At 40.7% G+C, this 20,038-nt stretch overlaps 1 protein-coding gene across 1 annotated transcript in view; it reads left to right on the forward strand.

Moving 5' to 3' along the window:
• Positions 1 to 20,038, forward strand: part of LOC126335949 (SUN domain-containing protein 3-like) — a 42,938-nt gene that overhangs the window by 11,117 nt on the left and 11,783 nt on the right. Inside the window, exon 3 of the mRNA XM_049999425.1 lies at positions 15,916 to 16,083. Coding sequence (XP_049855382.1) covers positions 15,916 to 16,083 — 168 coding nt within the window. The remainder of the gene's footprint in view (positions 1 to 15,915; positions 16,084 to 20,038) is intronic.

Here is a 20,038-nt window from a genome sequence, read left to right on the forward strand (position 1 = left end):
TCTTTATTCCATACAATGGTGCACTATCAGGGAAAATCGGCCGTATATCGTATATTAAAGAAACACCGAGTTGAAACCATCTTCTGCCCACCCAATAAAACACGGGCATTACTGGGAAGTGTGAAAGATGACCTCAGTTTGAGGAAGGCTGGCATATACCAAATTCCCTGTGGTGTGAGAAGACTTATATCGGACAAACAGTATGCACCATCGAAAATCATAGTCTAGCACTGTTTATCTGAGAAACACGAGACGGATTATAAGTGTACCAAGATCCTGGCTCAAACCTCTAAATATTGTGACATTGTTATAAGGGAGGCTATCAAAATTCGCACCAGGGAAGATCTTATCTACTGAGATTGCGGCTACAATCCCAGCAAAGCTTGGGACCTGGCACTGAATGTAATTAAGAAGACTCTCAGCAAGAAGTACGAACTGTTGACTAGGGCAGACATAACAAGCACATCGACACTACAACAGATTCTGATGCTCACGTCTTTGCGACCACCGGCGCGCAGGCGCAGATGGCGAAGAGAGCGGCCCGCTGGGGAAGGGGATTTAAATTGGCCACCCGCCCTCAGAAGCTCAGTTCGTCAGCGCACCTGACGATGGTGACATGTCTGATCACCCATTGAACACTATGAACCAGCAGTATACCTGTGGACTGTTCAAGCAATTTTCAATATGTCTCATCCATGTGTAATCATGTTTGAAATTGTTCTGAATGATATACTGGTAGTAGGCAAAAATATGGAAACACCAGAAACACGACACATTACCCTGCATAATGTGCAATGACCATTGGCATTCATAACAGCTTCCAGTTGCCTTAGAAGGGATAAATACAGATTCTGTATTCTATCATAGTGGCAACTTCAGGTAATTTTGGTGGAGATGGTTAGCAATCACACATCCTTCTCTCAAAAGTACACCACAAAGACTCAATAAGTTTGAGATCTGGTGACTGTGGTGGCCAGGGGAGATGCAACACTGCATTCTCATGCTCACAAAACAGTCTAGGATATTGTGAGCTGTGTGAACAGGGCCCTATCGTCTTAGAATACTGCGTCACCACTGGGAAACAAACATTGTATCCTGAGATGGACTTGATCAGCCAAAATGGTCACATAATCCTTGGCAGTAATGCAGCCTTGCAGAGTCACCATAGGGCCAGAGGGATATCCTGATATGACTGACTAAATCATCACTGTTTCACTCTTTGGACATAAACTCAGCCAGAAGTTTGAAACTATGTGAAACAAGACCCATCCAACCAAACTACATTTTTCGATTGCTCCATAACCCAGATTTTATGGCTTTGTTACAATATTTTCCTGTTATGAGAATCTGCATCACTGATGAATGGTTTTGGAATTCCAGCTCACTCTCTAATTTCCTGTTTACAGAACTTCCTTTATGTTGCTTTTTTGCTGACAGTTTTCCCAAGTGGACATTGAGTTGTGCAGTGGCTTTTGCATATGTTGGTCCTCTATTTTCATTACAGTTCTCTTTAGTGACCATGTGTCACTATAACTCACCACACCCTTTAATATTTGTTATAGCTTAGCAGATGATGTCTTTCCACTTTCCATATATGCTGTATACATTTTTAATACAATGCCTTTTGAAACACCAAACACTTCAGCTACCTTGTGTACAGAAGCACCCACCACATGAGCACCAACAATCTGCCTAAGTTCAAATTCACTTAGCTGTGACATAATGTACTAACAACTACACAGAATTCTGTCCTGATGATGACTCACATTTGCAATGTATTGTTGGCATTGCACAGGTTCCTTTTGTGGTCAAATACAACTATGCAACCTGCAGGCTTGACTAGCATCTGCACACATTTTTTCAATGTTTACATTTTTTGTCCAACAACTGTAAGTTTTGGGTAAATAGTGTTTGGTTCCATGACATTATTTTTTAAAATAAAATATCACTGAGTGAAAATGCAGCATGGAACCAAAATCTTTTGATTTGAGTGACACACAAATTGCTTTCTGTTATGAAGAAATGTATAATAGGTTATGAGGAAATGTATAATACTTCCAAAAGGCATGTTACTGTTTTGAATTGCAGAAGGTTTTCCTATTATCAAACACAAGGAGCTTCAAGAGTGAGGAATTTTCATTCATTAATGTATTCTTCAAGTGTGTGGTGTCTCGAACAATATGCTATCAAGCAGTACTGAGTAGATACTCGCTGCCAGTTGAGTATAGATTTGACCTGTGTTACATTAGGACTTTTGGACCATAACAGTACATATAGTTTATGTAAATAAAGTACTGAAATCTAATGTAGTGTTTTGCATCATATGTTGTTGCACCCATCCATGCTTGAGTTTCTCCATGCATGACCCCCAACTACTTCATTATACTGTATTTTCTCGCATTACTGTCAAGTCAGTTACCATGCAACAACAATACAGCCCTTATTGCACTCTGTTGCTACATGTTTTGTGTGAACTGACTGTGATTTTCCTGCATCATTGTTTCACATGCCACACTACAATGTAGAACATTGCCACACTACAATCTATGACATTTCTGTGCAAAGCCTCAAACTGTGTTCAAATCTGAAACAATGCCATAACTATGTAGTGTACTGACAACCCAGTGCATTTACAATGTTCCACTCCCCTATCAGTGTGCAAGAAATGGCGTGTTTGGACATGGAATTCATAATTGGCATGTTCAGCGCTCTACAATGGCGCTTTCAATACTTTCTGCAAGACTTACATTCAGGTATGAAGTGTCATTACAGTGCCGGATAGAGACACACTGTCCAGCTGATTAGATAATGTGCTCTTATTAACACTTTGTTTCTACTGCTCCACATTTGGACCACAAATATTTTCACAATTGTACCTTTCAATCAGTTTAACTGTGCTCAGACATGTTTTTCAGTCCTCCTGACTTCTGTAATTAACAGTGTACAACCAACACAACCGATAGAGGCTGCCATCTTGCTTCACTGTGGTTCCGACTCATCCACTGTGGCAAGTACCTGAAAATTCATGAGTCCAGCCAACCATTACCCCCCTCAATCCTCTCACTACTATGCCATTTCAGATGTCCAATACATCATGACTCCACCTGACTTTGCTGATGCAGCCGGCATCGCCTCCCCAATGTTGGAGTCAGCTGTGATGTGACAGCTTCATCTGAATGACACCTAGATGACATGACTTGGCCCAGTCACTGCTGTGTGAGGAGACAACATTTCCCTACAGAAGCTGCTCATGCAATAACAACTTGTGTGGTGGATGCCAATCTCCAGCCATGTGTCAAATATTTATGTTGGTTCCACCATCGTTTCATCTGTTCTGCACTCAAGTGTCAATGGCCATGCATACTTCACCACTGTGTTGTGTAACCCACACTGGACATGCAGAATTGTAGATGCTACCCGAGGTGATCACCTACCGGATATGACAACACTATCAATGACAACATTACTGCAGCAGTTTTTCTGCCTGGAGGACAACGTTACTGCACTGAACAAGACATTTCAGAGGCATACCATAGTTCCACTGACAGCAAGTGGACGACTTGTTACACACAATAAGCCACCTCTGGAACATCTGTTCCCTCCTGAATGTCTGCAACAGCTTTGTGACCAAGTCATGGCTACAATTTGTTGTTTTCAATTAGCCCTCCCTCACAACAGATGACAACTGCAGTGCATGGCATGCAATCTGCTGTCCTTGTCTCATCTGTGACTTCCCAACCAGATAACTCATTCCCTACAATTTATGTGAGAAATGGTCGGGCCATGCCTCACACCAGCAATGCTTGTGGCTTGGTTAGTCACGTGCATCTTCAACACCATCCTGTGAGAAATGGTCCACTGCACACCATCTCTCAGCCAGCCATGATGGAGGTGATCATGTGCATCTGCATGAAGGTGACCACACTAACATTCCACCCATCTTCTCTTCTCATTCCTTCCTCCACTCCAAAGGGTTCTGTGCGGGCTCGACTAGGGAGACTCCCCAACACTTCATCTCTGACTATCAAGTGTTGCTGCGTAGATTCTATGCCAGTTTAGTCTGGAAATGATTTGTGTTACGTTAGGACATATGGTCCACAACAGTGTACATACATTATGTACATAAAGTAGTAAATTCTAATTTATTGATTCATGTCATGTCTTATTGCACCCATCCATACCCGAGTTCCTGAAAATGTGACCCACTGATCCAGTCCCATGAGAGAGAACTCTCATGCATAAAAATAAATCAACTTATGCATTGCATTAAAGGCACAACTAAGATAAAATAATTCTGCAGACACATTGATAATTACTATTACACTTACATTATTTCTCTAGGACACTTGTCAAACACCACTCTGACCTAAAATTGGCAGAAAAATCAGCTATCATACTCAGCTGTTAAAAAGAAACAGTTCCTGGAATCATACCTTTGAGTACTTTTGATGATTGGAAGAGATCCTGTACATCTTATAAAGCAAAAGGACTTCCTTTCTGAGATATGATAGTAGACTAGTTCACATAAAAATGCCAAAGCAAACAAGAGTGTGCACTTGTTGCAGAAATGAATATTACAAGCATATTGTACATTCTCAATTTAGCAAATTTGAGATGTTACAAGAAAGTTTGACAGAAGAGATGATCAGGTAAGCGTTGTGGAGCAACAAGTATTTCTCTTGAGCTACTTCAAAAATCAACATAACATTATGCGTAATGTAATAAAAACAAATAGAATTATTGAGTAAAATGAGATTCTGGCTTCTAAAATTCTTATTCAATAAACTAAGAACATAATAGTTGAACCCAGTCTTTAACTCGATAATATATCTTAGAATTCTGTAATGAAAGAGGAGCCTTAATAATTAATTAATGGAAAAGTCTCCACAATGCCACTGTATTCTTGTGGCTCGAGGAATCAGTTTTCTGGACCCTTCATCTGTGGTAGGGGAAGTAAGCATGCTGAACTACACTCCTGGAAATGGAAAAAAGAACACATTGATACCGGTGTGTCAGACCCACCATACTTGCTCCGGACACTGCGAGAGGGCTGTACAAGCAATCATCACACGCACGGCACAGCGGACACACCAGGAACCGCGGTGTTGGCCGTCGAATGGCGCTAGCTGCGCAGCATTTGTGCACCGCCGCCGTCAGTGTCAGCCAGTTTGCCGTGGCATACGGAGCTCCATCGCAGTCTTTAACACTGGTAGCATGCCACGACAGCGTGGACGTGAACTGTATGTGCAGTTGACGGACTTTGAGCGAGGGCGTATAGTGGGCATGCGGGAGGCCGGGTGGACGTACCGCCGAATTGCTCAACACGTGGGGCGTGAGGTCTCCACAGCACATCGATGTAGTCACCAGTGGTCGGCGGAAGGTGCACGTGCCCGTCGACCTGGGACCGGACCGCAGCGACGCACGGATTCACGCCAAGACCGTAGGATCCTACGCAGTGCCGTAGGGGACCGCACCGCCACTTCCCAGCAAATTAGGGACACTGTTGCTCCTGGGGTATCGGCGAGGACCATTCGCAACTGTCTGCATGAAGCTGGGCTACGGTCCCGCACACCGTTAGGCCGTCTTCCGCTCACGCCCCAACATCGTGCAGCCCGCCTCCAGTGGTGTCGCGACAGGCGTGAATGGAGGGATGAATGGAGACGTGTCGTCTTCAGTGATGAGAGTCGCTTCTGCCTTGGTGCCAATGATGGTCGTATGAGTGTTTGGCGCCGTACAGGTGAGCGCCACAATCAGGACTGCATATGACCAAGGCACACAGGGCCAACACCCGGCATCATGGTGTAGGGAGCGATCTCCTACACTGGCCGTACACCTCTGGTGATCGTCGAGGGGACACTGAATAGTGCACGGTACATCCAAACCGTCATCGAACGCATCGTTCTACCATTCCTAGACCGGCAAGGGAACTTGCTGTTCCAACAGGACAATGCACGTCCGCATGTATCCCGTGCCACCCAACGTGCTCTAGAAGGTGTAAGTCAACTACCCTGGCCAGCAAGATCTCCGGATCTGTCCCCCATTGAGCATGTTTGGGACTGGATGAAGCGTCATCTCACACGGTCTGCACGTCCAGCACGAACGCTGGTCCAACTGAGGCGCCAGGTGGAAATGGCATGGCAAGCCATTCCACAGGACTACATCCAGCATCTCTACGATCGTCTCCATGGGAGAATAGCAGCCTGCATTGCTGCGAAAGGTGGATATACACTGTACTAGTGCCGACATTGTGCATGCTCTGTTGCCTGTGTCTATGTGCCTGTGGTTCTGTCAGTGTGATCATGTGATGTATATGACCCCGTGGAATGTGTCAATAAAGTTTCCCCTTCCTGGGACAATGAATTCACGGTGTTCTTATTTCAATTTCCATGAGTGTATATATGTTGACAAGCATTTGATAATGATAGATATATTGTGAGCTCCTTAAATGGGTTTGAATAAGATACGCCTATAATTAGACGACATTTGTTTGTCTCCATTTTTACTGTATATTATTAAGTATGTCTTGGCCAAGATAGATACGAAGCCCACACCTACTACAGTAGTACAAGTTTATATGCCAACTAGCTCTGCAGATGACGAAGAAATTGATGAAATGTATGATCAAATAAAAGAAATTATTCAGGTAGTGAAGGGAGACGAACATTTAATAGTCATGGGTGACTGGAATTCGGTAGTAGGAAAAGGGAGAGAAGGAAATGTAGTAGGTGAATATGGACTGGGGCAAAGAAATGAAAGAGGAAGCCGCCTGGTAGAATTTTGAACAGAGCACAACTTAATCATAGGTCACACTTGGTTCAAGAATCGTAAAAGAAGGCTGTATACATGGAAGAAGCCTGGAGATACTGACAGGTTTCAGATAGATTATATAATGGTAAGACAGAGATTTAGGAACCAGGTTTTAAATTGTAAGACATTTCCAGGGGCAGATGTGGACTCGGGCCACAATCTATTGGTTATGACCTGTAGATTAAAACTAAAGAAACTGCAAAAAGGTGGGAATTTAAGGAGATGGGACCTGGATAAACTAAAAGAACCAGAGGTTGTAGAGAGTTTCAAGGAGAGCATAAGGGAGCAATTGACAGGAATGGGGGAAAGAAATACGGTGGAAGAAGAATGGGTAGCTTTGAGGGATGAAGTAGTGAAGGCAGCAGACGATCAAGTAGGTAAAAAGACGAGGGCTAGTAGAAATCCTTGGGTAACAGAAGAAATATTGAATTTAATTGATAAAAGGAGAAAATATAAAAATGCAATAAATGAAGCAGGCAAAAAGGAATACAAACGCCTCAAAAATAAGATCAACAGGAAGTGCAAAATGGCTAAGCAGGGATGGCTAGAGGACAAATGTAAGGACGTAGTGGCTTATCTCACTAGGGGTAAGGTAGATACTGCCTACAGGAAAATTAAAGAGACCTTTGGAGATAAGAGGACCACTTGTATGAACATCAAGGGCTCAGATGGAAACCCAGTTCTAAGCAAAGAAGGGAAAGCTGAAATGTGGAAGGAGTATATAGAGGGCCTATACAAGGGTGATGTACTTGAGGACAATATTATGGAAATGGAAGAGGATGTAGATGAAGATGAAATGGGAAATACGATACTGCGTGAAGAGTTTGACAGAGCACTGAAAGACCTGTGTTGAAACAAGGCCCCTGGAGTAGATAACATTCCATTGGAACTACTGACGGCCTTGGGAGAGCCAGTCCTGACAAAACTCTACCATCTGGTGAGCAAGATGTATGAGACAGGCGAAATACCCTCAGACTTCAAGAAGAATATAATAATTCCAATCCCAAAGAAAGCAGGTGTTGACAGATGTGAAAATTACCGAACTATCAGTTTAATAAGTCACAACTGCAAAATACTAACGCGAATTCTTTACAGACGAATGGTAAAACTAGTAGAAGCCGACCTCGGGGAAGATCAGTTTGGATTTCGTAGAAATGTTGGAACACGTGAGGCAATACTGACCCTACGACTTATCTTAGAAGCTAGATTAAGGAAGGGCAAACCTATGTTTCTAGCATTTGTAGACTTAGAGAAAGCTTTTGACCATGTTGATTGGAATACTCTCTTTCAAATTCTGAAGGTAGCAGGGATAAAATACAGGGAGCGAAAGGCTATTTACAATTTGTACAGAAACCAGATGGCAGTTATAAGAGTCGAGGGACATGAAAGGGAAGAAGTGGTTGGGAAGGAAGTGAGATAGGTTTGTAGTCTCTCCACGATGTTATTCAATCTGTATATTGAGCAAGCAGTGAAGGAAACAAAAAAAAAATTCGGAGTAGGTATTAAAATCCATGGAGAAGAAATCAAAATGTCAGAGACAGAAAAGGACTTGGAAGAGCAGTTGAATGGAATGGATAGTGTCTTGAAAGGAGGATATAAGATGAACATCAACAAAAGCAAAACGAGGATAATGGAATGTAGTCGAATTGAGTTGGGTGATGCTGAGGGAATTAGATTAGGAAATGAGACATTTAAAGTAGTAAAGGAGTTTTGCTATTTGGGGAGCAAAATAACTGATGATGGTTGAAGTAGAGAGGATATAAAATGCTATTTGGGGAGCAAAATAACTGATGATGGTTGAAGTAGAGAGGATATAAAATGTAGACTGGCAATGGCAAGGAAAGCGTTTCTGAAGAAGAGAAATTTGTTAACATCGAGTATAGATTTAAGTGTCAGGAAGTCATTTCTGAAAGTATTTGTATGGAATGTAGCCTTGTATGGAAGTGAAACCTGGATGATAAATAGTTTGGACAAGAAGAGAATAGAATCTTTCGAAATGTGGTGCTACAGAAGAATGCTGAAGATTAAATGGGTAGATCACATAACTAATGAGGAAGTATTGAACAGGATGGAACCCATACTGGTGGCAATCTATAAGTGCTTGGCAGTGTAAATTATTTATATATTTTTATATTTACATAGTTTACACCCACATTGGAGCACTAAAATCAAACATAACATAACAGAGTCTATAATGATTAAGTTTAGGTCTTATTAGTCAGCCATTTCTTTGTTTCCCAAAACTTCTTCATTCGCTGTGATCTGGCTGCTCGCTCTTCTGCATATATGACATACTTCTTCCGTTCTGATGGTTTGAATGTCAACCATGTATATTTGTTCTTCAGAAGCAGTTTCTCTTCTCTGAGTTGAATTTGGTGTGTGGTGATGTTCAGTTCATCCAGATCACTTTGAACTTCTGTAAACCAGATTTTAGTTTTACTGTTCCAGAAGTAGTCAAAAAGTTGCTTCAGGATTCTAGTATTTGATAGGTGAGGTATGTGGCCAAAAAATGCAATCCTTCTTTTCCGCATTGGGTCAATAATGGATTCACTTTCTTTATGTACTACTGAATTGGGCAAAAGTCTCCACTGCCCATTAACTTGATGTTTCTTACTGATAATTGTTCAGAATATTCTTCTATCAGCTTTCTGTAATTTGTCAGTTGTTGCTTGAGTATTTAGTCTAAATAGTGTTTCACTTGCATATGTTGCTTCCAGTTTAAAGATGGAGGAGTAATGTCGAAATTTAGCATTTATTGAGAGAGATCGTTTTTTGTAGGTTGGCCACGTGGACCTCTGCGCTCGCTGAAGTTTTAATGTTCTACTATCTATTGATGCTCTTTAATTAACATCCAGGTAATAATCTCACCAAGATATTTAAACTTTTTTACTACGTTAATTTTTTGATCATTATAGAGTAAGATATAGGATGTGTCAACTGGGAAGCTGGGCATCATTTCTGTTTCCTGAATTAAAATTTGCAATCCAACCTTTGCTGCTAATCATTCTAGTTGTTCTACCTGAACCTTTGCTTCATCAGTATTGTTTGCTAACATTACCAAATTGTCTGCAAATGCAAGGCAGTTAAGTCGAATCTTTCTTCAAATCTTAACAGATGGTGGACCTATCTTGTTCCATCCATGCATGATTTTCTCCAGCACACAATTGACCAATAAGGGAGACAATCCATTGCCTTGTCGAAAGCCAGTATGAATCTCAAAAGGTTCAGAGAATTCATTTCTAAACCTCACTCTAGCTTTAGTATTTCGAAGGGTGACTGCAGCGAGGTTAACAAGTTTCTGATGTAAACCAAATTGTTTAAGAATTGACAGTAGAGATTCACGTTGGATACTATTGTAGGCTTTTTAAAAATTGACAAACGTGATCACTAGTTTCTTGTCCCTGACTCTTTGATGTTTCATTAGCCATTTGAGACTAATAATTTGATCTGTACAGATTCGTCCCCGATGAAAGCCTCCTTGATATTTGTCTAGTTTGCCATAGAGCTGTTCATGAGTTCTCAAATAAATATAACATGTAAAAGTAATAAAAGAAATATATAAGGAATCTAATGAATGTACATTTAACTAATTAAATATTAGTCGCTTCCTTTTGTGGACAATAATTTTAATACATCATTATTTCCGTCATGAAACTGAAGTGCATTTTTTTCGTCATTCTCATTTTGTTTAGTAATGATCTGAATATTTTTTCAATATGCTTTTAGATTTTTACTTGTTAAGCATGGTGCACCATTTTGATATAGTCTTAACAGGCTAGAGAATCTTCAAAAACTGTCAGCAAAAAGGTTAAGTTCTGTATTATGGCCCATTTTATGAATTAGTGTGCTTTTTTCTTGACAGAAGATAATTTACATGCTACCCAGTCTCTGTTCCTCATTATGCGCAATTTTACTCTAATATATCAGTGACTGAAATTTATTCATAGTTCATGCATTCATAAGGAAAATAGAGTTAAAAGTGTCATTAGCCTATACTTAAGGACATACATTATTCTTTTACCATGTCTGTTTCATAAACATCTTCACTATTTTCTTCCTGTGACTTCTACCCTGGTGTCTCAAGAAATTAGTAATTATTCTGTTGGACATTATTTTTCATTTATATTATAATTCTGAAATCATAAATGTAATATGAGGCACAGAAGGGCCTTTCACAGACCAATGAAGGATTGAAGTTAACAGCAAACAGTCTTCTTGTCAAAGGCACAAAAGTTTAATAATTTGCTATCAGGGGAAGTGGATAAATTTTTGAAAGCCAGCTTAAGCAGCTGATTAAGCAGAAATGCACTATATACCTAGGAACTGACATTGCTGTCAAGCAAAAGTAAGCAGACAGAAATACACCTACATGTATACAAATGGACATCAGTAGGCAAGAAGAACAGTGTAGCAACTTTCACACATTTACTCTGTAAAGCTGTTTGGGGGAGTGTTTATAGTGCCTGTAAAATTGACAGTAAGGTAGAGGAAATTAATGGGTACTGTTATGATGTAGCATTTCCTATCAAACTCCAGTAAGAAATGGTTAACTTTAGGCATACAAATATATTGCTCAAGTAAAGAATAGTTGCTTGTATATTGCAGAACTAAGGGCAAGATGTTATTTCAAGACTATTGCAGGCAATATAAAAAAAAAAAATCCTCAACGAGGTTATTCACAAAGACAAGAAATTGTGCTACTGGAAGTTTATAGTCAACTCTAGGAATAAATCTAAAAATATGGGAAGTTGTGAAGATAACAAGAGTCATTCAATAATAGATATTAAGAATGAGGATAATGTTCTCTGACTCTAAAAAATATGTGAAGTATTCAACTTCATAAACATTGGCAGCAAACATTCTTCTCAAATTGGTGCTCCAATGCTGTTCAGAAGGGTTTATTCCCCCAAAAAAGTGTTTCTTGTTCCAGTGACACCAGGTGAACTCAGCAGTATTATAAAACTGAATGCAGTCATGATCATGATTTTTGGTGGCATGTCTGATTAACAGCTCAAAAAAATCTTGTGTCCTATCCCTTGTCAGATGTAATAAACTGCTCCTTGCTGTTGGACCCTAAATTTTTCAAGGCAGCAAATGTGGTTCGTCTCTTTAAAAAAAAGTGAAAGGGGTGACATCAATAACTGCAAACTCATCTCAATCCTATTAAACATACTAAAGTTCATTAGAATTCAATATATGAAAGTGTTTTTAAGTTCTTGGAAAGGAACTGTTTGTTCAGACCTCATAATTTATGCTTTCCAAAAAAGGTCCTATATTCATTTCTAAATGAAATTTATGTTGTACTCAGTGACAGAAAGTGTACAGCAAGAGTATTACTTGATCTCAAAAGGCTTCTGAACTTGTCAGTGATGAATTAATTGTGGATAAACTGCAACAATTTGGAATTAGGGAAAAAGAGCAACAACTGGTTTAGATTTTATCTCTTACTCACAGCAAAAAAGTTGTGATCATCGCAGAAACTTTTGGAAGCATACAGTTAAAGCAGCAAGGCATAACACAATATGTTAGACTGTGAACTGAGATGTTGTAAAGCTACAGTGTATGTTATCTAATGTTAAAATAAGTTTGCCATCATAAAAAAGTTGATGTAAAGAAAATCTGCATCGTGATATTATTTCAACATACATATTTTCAAGTTACAACCCAACTATGTCTCACAAGGAGGAGAATCTACCATGTAGACAAACAGCCACACAACAGTTTCAACATTAATGAAGACAAAGTTAAGTAGAAATCGTAAACTGTATTTATTCTAATTGCACTTGCTCATACCAGCATGTATTTAGCTTGCAAACAGATGTAGTGTCTTTATTTTTTGTAGTTTGCTAATTTCCTTATTACTCCAATTACTATAGTTAACTTTTTTTGGGGGGGGGGGGGTGGAGGTGGGGGGTCAGGAGAGGAAAGGTGTAAGGCACATTAAAAGTGTAAGCTTATTTCCCACAAGGGAACTTGAGCGAGACTTGTCAGAGAACTGAATATGTTGTGCAGGACCTACTTCATGGGACATCTATGTATTTACATTTAAGAGATATATAAATCATGTTTGGCACAAGGCCACAGGATTTGCATCACTAGGGATCATGGCTGAGTGTGAAATGTAGGAATTTAGTAAGGGAAGAGATTAAGTTCCCCATAAATTCCAGGCCTAAGTGCTCAGGAATTAGAAAAGAGAGTGAAGAAATTGATACAGAAAAAGACAGGAGTAAGAAAGAGGGCACACGATTTGCTCCAAATGAGGTTGTTCTGGAGTGAAATCCTGTAATTTGTTAATGGAAAAGATTGAGTTCTCTGTCACTCAAGAGCTAACATCACAGAAGGAGAAGACTGCAAAGAAATGAATGAGAAAGCAGAAGGAAGAAAGAGATAGCAAGAAAATTGGTTGAATCCTACTGTATTTGAAATAGGGGGCCTAATTTTCATTAAGCGAAAGGAAAAAAAAGACTCCAAAATAAAAGGAATTTTTGCATGTTTACCATGGGTCATTTAAATTATAAGGAGTGATGAAAAAGTTTCCTTCCTAAGGCCATACTGTACAGAATCGGTATGCCAATCAGGCAAAATCACCATGAGCATTGAGGCAATCATCCCACTGACACATCAGATTGAAGAATCAGATTGAAGATATCTGTTTGGTAAAACACTGTGTCCTGCTATGTGAAAAAGTCTGTAACTGCCTGCTGCACATCCACTTCTGACAAGAACCATCAACCCTACAAGGCCATTTTTAAAGGACTGAAGAGAGGGAGAGATTAGGGCTAAAGGGTGGGTGCTCAAGTATCTCCCACTTTGGTCTTCCAGTTGAGGCTGGCCTCAATGTCTTCTATCTAATTGTGACCAGCATTGGACCTTGGCACACCATTGCTTGCTCAGTGGTTTTTGAAAGATGTGCTGACCTTTAAACTTTCTTCATTCTCCAATGTACATGTACTGGTGTTTGTCCTTGGGCAGTCAAAAAAAGAATTACAACATTTTGATCCTGTTTGTACTTGTTCAGTAATAACATCATTGTAGTTCAAATTAGAAAGATACAAATGGCACACTGAACTTTTTTGTACTTCTCAGTGCTTATTTCTCCACATCAGTTTGATGCTACGTTGTGCATATGCTGCAGCAACACCCTCAAATGGAAAGCTTTGTGGTAGCCCCTTATAAAATTAAACCCACATGAAAATGTATATTTGCTATCTGACTCCATTCCAAGGAGTAGTTAGATTTGAGAAACATCATAGATCTGAAGCTATACATAAAAGAAGAAAACACGTGATGCAGAATATCAGGATAAGTAACAACTTTAATTTGAAATGTAGGGCTGATGTCACAGGAGAACTGGTGATATATGTCTTCTATCTAATTATGACCAGCATAGACCTTTGTAAGATGTTAAGGAAGTAGGTTGACTAGGAGGTTTGAGTAGGGTGCATATTTGTGTGAAGACAAAAGCGACCGCCGAAGTGTGACCAAGAGCAAAGTAGACGACACTGTGGCACAACTTGCAGCTGAACATAACGTGCTTGATTTCAATGGCTGCTTCACTACCCAAACCATATGTATCCTCCCCTTCACCACCAGTCTTTCTGAACTGCACAAATGGCAGTTATCCTTACAACACTCCATAATTATTCTGGCCTCGACCTGGAGTAACTTACTGTCCCTGCACCTCCCGCCCAACAATTTCCACCCCTTCTGTCATATCACCTCCTCTTTATTCTCATCTCCCACGCTCTTTGCTTGCCTTCCCCTGCCAACACACCCACTCATCTTTATTCCTCTTCTTTTTTGCTCCATTTTCCCCAACTCCCTTCCCCACAACCTCTTGGTGCTGTGCGTGCCTGTTGAAATTCTAGTCCCTACACACTCCATCAGACAGCTCTCCTCTCTCTCCCCACCCACCCACCCATACACTGCTACTCATTCCCCCCTCCAGATTGCTGCTTCCATCCCACATGATAGTTGCTTTCTGGCCTGAGCTACCAGAACTGGCAGTCATGTATGTATGCATGAGGTGTGCATGCTTGTGTGAATGAATAGTGTGTGTTTCTCTTTCTTTATTTGATGAAGGCTGTCTGTTGTCAAAAGTTTGTGTAGGTGTCTTTTAACTGTGCCTGTCAGCAACTTAATGTGACATCTATATGGTAAGTAGCAATCTATCTTTTCCTACATTGTTGATATTCCTCCCTGGAGTTTGCATTTCTTAGTTTTATAGATTGTATTAGCAATATTTTTGGAGGAATGTCTGATTAGGGCAAGAGAAGATGTGTTAGCAAACTGGTGATGTTATTGTGGTCTTCAGTATGAAGACTGATTTCCCTCAACACTAGTCTATTCTGTGCAAGCTTCTTCATCTCTGCATAATTAGTACAACATACATCCATTTGAACCTGATTACTGTATGCATCCTTTAGTCTCATCCTACAAATTTCACACTCTGCCCCCCCCCCCCCCTTACTTCCCTCCATTACAAAATTGCCAATTCCTTGCCACCTCAGAATATATCCTATCAACAAATATCTTCTTTTAGTCAAGTTGTGACACAAATCTCGTTTTTTTCCCAATTTGTCTCAGCACCTCCTCATTAGTTACTTGATCTACCTATCTGATTCTCAGCATTCTTCTGTAGCAACACATTTCAAAAGCTTTTACTCCCATTCTGTCTGAACTGTTTATAATCCACATTTAACTTTTGTACAAGGCTACATTCTAGACAAATACATTCAGAAAAGACTTTTAACAATTAAATATGTTTGTGTAATATGTCACATTGAACACTAATGGTGCCTGTCAACTACACTCAACCACATTTGCTAAATTGATCTGTTGTATGGAAGTCAGATGTGTAAGGATAGATATTTCAGTTGTATCTATATGACCAGAACAAAATTTTTATATATTACATTGGCTTTATTGTACAAAGAAAGACACAGGCAATGCTTTGAAAATGAAAGGAGTTGTTGAAAACTAGACATTTATCCAATTATGTTTCTTCCAAATAAGCATTTGTTTGTTCTGTGCAAGATTTACAACTATTCCTTATATTTACAAAAATAGAGAACCTTTCCATAACAGCACTTAAATTCTGTGTTGCAGGCAAATGTTTTGCCTGGTGAATGCTGGGCTTTCCATGGCAGTTCAGGCTCAGCAGCAATTAAACTGATTACAGAAATTTATCTGACAGCAGTGACCCTGGAGCACATTCCTCAGGCCCTGTCACCAACAGGAGAAAGGAGTAGTGCACCAAAAGAGTTTTCAATATGGGTATATACTGCTTCTATGTTCTAACATGTAGGTTCTTAAAAAATGTAATACATCAAGGGATAATTATTGTATTGCATGCTTTTATGAGCAAGAATTGTACTTCTTCAGTTTGATGTGCCACACAGTCATATAGCTTTCGTATGTATAAAGCTTGCATATATGTCTTTAATCAAGCACCAAATTAAAACTGTAGATCATATTAAAAATAGTATCTATTTTCCTAGTTTTATCTTACTTGAATTATTAACTCTAACATAAACACTATGTATTTCAGAGATACACTCCTGGAAATTGAAATAAGAACACCGTGAATTCATTGTCCCAGGAAGGGGAAACTTTATTGACACATTCCTGGGGTCAGATACATCACATGATCACACTGACAGAACCACAGGCACATAGACACAGGCAACAGAGCATGCACAATGTCGGCAACTAGTACAGTGTATATCCACCTTTCGCAGCAATGCAGGCTGCTGTTCTCCCATGGAGACGATCGTAAGGATGCTGGATGTAGTCCTGTGTAATGGCTTGCCATGCCATTTCCACCTGGCGCCTCAGTTGGACCAGCGTTCGTGCTGGACGTGCAGACCGCGTGAGACGACGCTTCATCCAGTCCCAAACATGCTGAATGGGGGACAGATCTGGAGATCTTGCTGGCCAGGGTAGTTGACTTACACCTTCTAGAGCACGTTGGGTGGCACGGGATACATGCGGACGTGCATTGTCCTGTTGGAACAGCAAGTTCCCTTGCCGGTCTAGGAATGGTAGAACGATGGGTTCGATGACGGTTTGGATGTACCGTGCACTATTCAGTGTCCCCTCGACGATCACCAGAGGTGTACGGCCAGTGTAGGAGATCGCTCCCCACACCATGATGCCGGGTGTTGGCCCTGTGTGCTTCGGTAGTATGCAGTCCTGATTATGGCGCTCACCTGCATGGCGCCAAACACGCATACGACCATCATTGGCACCAAGGCAGAAGCGACTCTCATTGCTGAAGACGACACATCTCCATTCGTCCCTCCAATCACACCTGTCACGACACCACTGGAGGCGGGCTGCCCGATGTTGGGGCGTGAGCGGAAGACGGCCTAACGGTGTGCGGGACCGTAGCCCAGCTTCATGGAGACGGTTGCGAATGGTCCTCGCCGATACCCCAGGAGCAACAGTGTCCCTAATTTGCTGGGAAGTGGCGGTGCAGTCCCCTACGGCACTGCGTAGGATCCTACGGTCTTGGCGTGCATCCGTGCGTCGCATCGGTCCGGTCCCAGGTCGACGGGCACGTGCACCTTCCGCCGACCACTGGCGACAACATCGATGTACTGTGGAGACCTCACGCCCCAAGGGTTGAGCAATTCGGCGGTACGTCCACCCAGCCTCCCGCATGCCCAGTATACGCCCTCGCTCAAAGTCCGTCAACTGCACATACGGTTCACGTCCACGCTGTTGCGGCATGCTACCAGTGTTTGCCACGGCAAACTGGCTGACACTGACGGCGGCGGTGCACAAATGCTGCGCAGCTAGCGCCATTCGACAGCCAACACCGTGGTTCCTGGTGTGTCCGCTGTGCCGTGCGTGTGATGATTGCTTGTACAGCCCTCTCGCAGTGTCCGGAGCAAGTATGGTGGGTCTGACACACCAGTGTCAATGTGTTCTTTTTTCCATTTCCAGGAGTGTATAAAGCTGGCATTTTTCTTATCTAGAGTAATGACGAGCCTGGATTTCTGAAATTTTGGACCAGCTCCAGGCTTACAGTACTTTTCTTAATATTTGGAATTATGTATCAATTTTTCACACTCGGATTCATGTTTGCATAGCTCTATCAACAAAAAACAGTATCGTCAGACAGTTTTACTAATTACATTTGTTGTTTTATAAGTGTTCCCAAATTTATAAATACAAGATTTGGTTTAACATGATCTCTCAGAAAATCTTTGCCTAACCTCAACCTAAGTTGAATTGTGACTCATTCCCCTCCTAAATGTGATAAAACTGTTCCTCATACAGTACAGAAATATGGTTTTTAATCAACTACTGTACAAATAATATGACTTTCTTAAATGACATTGATGTTATTTAATTTATTAAAATAGATTGCAAAGTAGCCCTCTATCACCTGCTCAGTATTGTCAGTATATTTGTCAATTCTAATGACATCAAAACCACACTTCTTTCTTGATTCGTTTATAACTATTTAAACAACTTCATTGGAAAAATTCCTTGGTACACAACAGTAGTACTGCACACTACAGTCCCAGCACTGTCAAAAAATAGAGCATGAATGAAACCTTGTGAAATGAAAGGACTTTCATGGTATGTCAACTCAACTGCAGCTGTTGTCCAGCTTTCTGTTAGTCATGATTACTATCAGACTCTCTACAAACACAGGCACAAAAAAATAATATTTACTGACAATATTTGACACCCTATTGCTGGAAATGTCACGGAAGATGACAAATGCAATGTGTATACATAATGCATTTCAGTATTACTGTCATTTCGATCATCCATTCCATTACTGTTTCTTTTAAGCTTGAGAGATGAAAAATGGTTCTGTATGAACAGATGGGAAGTGGTTCTCTGTCTCACAGGTTTTAATGTACACGTGTCTCACTACAGTTTTCCCATCTCTGTCCGATTTTTCATATTTCTGTTAATATTCATAATATTTTAACTTCCATTTGACTCACAATCATTTTTACACCTCTGTTCTCTTTTTCATACTTCTACTAATATTGAGGTTCTTCATTATCATTGCCCTACAGATGATGGATCTGAGCAGGAGAACACGAGGAAACTTTGAAATGAGAGCAGCTGCAAGGAGGTGAGACCATACAGAAAAAATACATTGTAGGGGACAGGCAGTGTGGCATAATATGGGTGGTGAAGACGAATAGCAGGCAGAGCAGACTTTATTTTGAGCCATATTTTATTAAAAAAATACTGAATTAATAAGGGAAATGGTTAAATCATTCCTGCTTAGGATGGTTCTGTGCGTGGAGGAATAAACTCTTCTGTTACATCTTAAATGAATCAGTGGTTGTGACACCAGGGGAGGGCACAGGAAACTAAGATAGCATGGGAAACCATTTTGTAAATGAATTATTTAATAAAACTTTAAACTGAATTTTGTGGTACTGGGAACATTTCTTTGAACTGTGCTTTAAACAGGCAGAAAGATATAAGAGGCTTGGAACTTTAATAGTGGCAACTATTTATTTACAGCTCATACAAAATAGATACATGTTTCAAAGTTTTACTGACCTTCATAGTAGTCATCAGCATTGTGTATAACATGGTGCCAGTAATATGGAAGTCGAAGGATACTCATAGCAGTGTCAGTTGTGTTGACAGTTTGAGCAGCGCAGTCTATTGCCCGACGAATTTGTAGCAGTTCTAAAGCGAATGCCATGAAGTGTTTCCTTCAGTTTAGAAATTGAGTTGAACTCATAAGGGCGTAAGTCATGTGAGTGCGGTAGGTGGTATAGTACTTAGCAGCCCCATCAGTCAAACAAAACAGTAACAGCTTGCACTGTACATGCTTCAGCACTGTACTCCAAAATGATGGTCAGATCCTGCAGAAAGTGTCATCACTTCTGTCTCTAAACTGTTCATTTTTGGAACACAACCTATGACCAGCTTAGAGACAAAAGTGACGACACTTTCTGCAGGACCTGACCATCATTTTGCAGGACAATACTCAAGTACAGTGGAAGCTGTTACTGATTTGTTTGACTGATGGGGCTGCCAAGTGCTATACCACCTACTGCACTCTCCTGACTTAAGCCCTTGTGAGTTCAACTCAGTTTCTAAGCTGAAGGAAACACTTCATGGCCTTCACTTCAAAACTGCTACAAATTTGTCGGGCAATAGACGATGACACTCAAACTGTCAACACAATTGGCACTGCTAAGAGTAGCCTATGACTTCCACATTGCTGGCAAAAGGTTAC

This window comes from Schistocerca gregaria, chromosome 2, assembly GCF_023897955.1.
Source record: "Schistocerca gregaria isolate iqSchGreg1 chromosome 2, iqSchGreg1.2, whole genome shotgun sequence".
Lineage (NCBI taxonomy): Eukaryota > Metazoa > Arthropoda > Insecta > Orthoptera > Acrididae > Schistocerca > Schistocerca gregaria.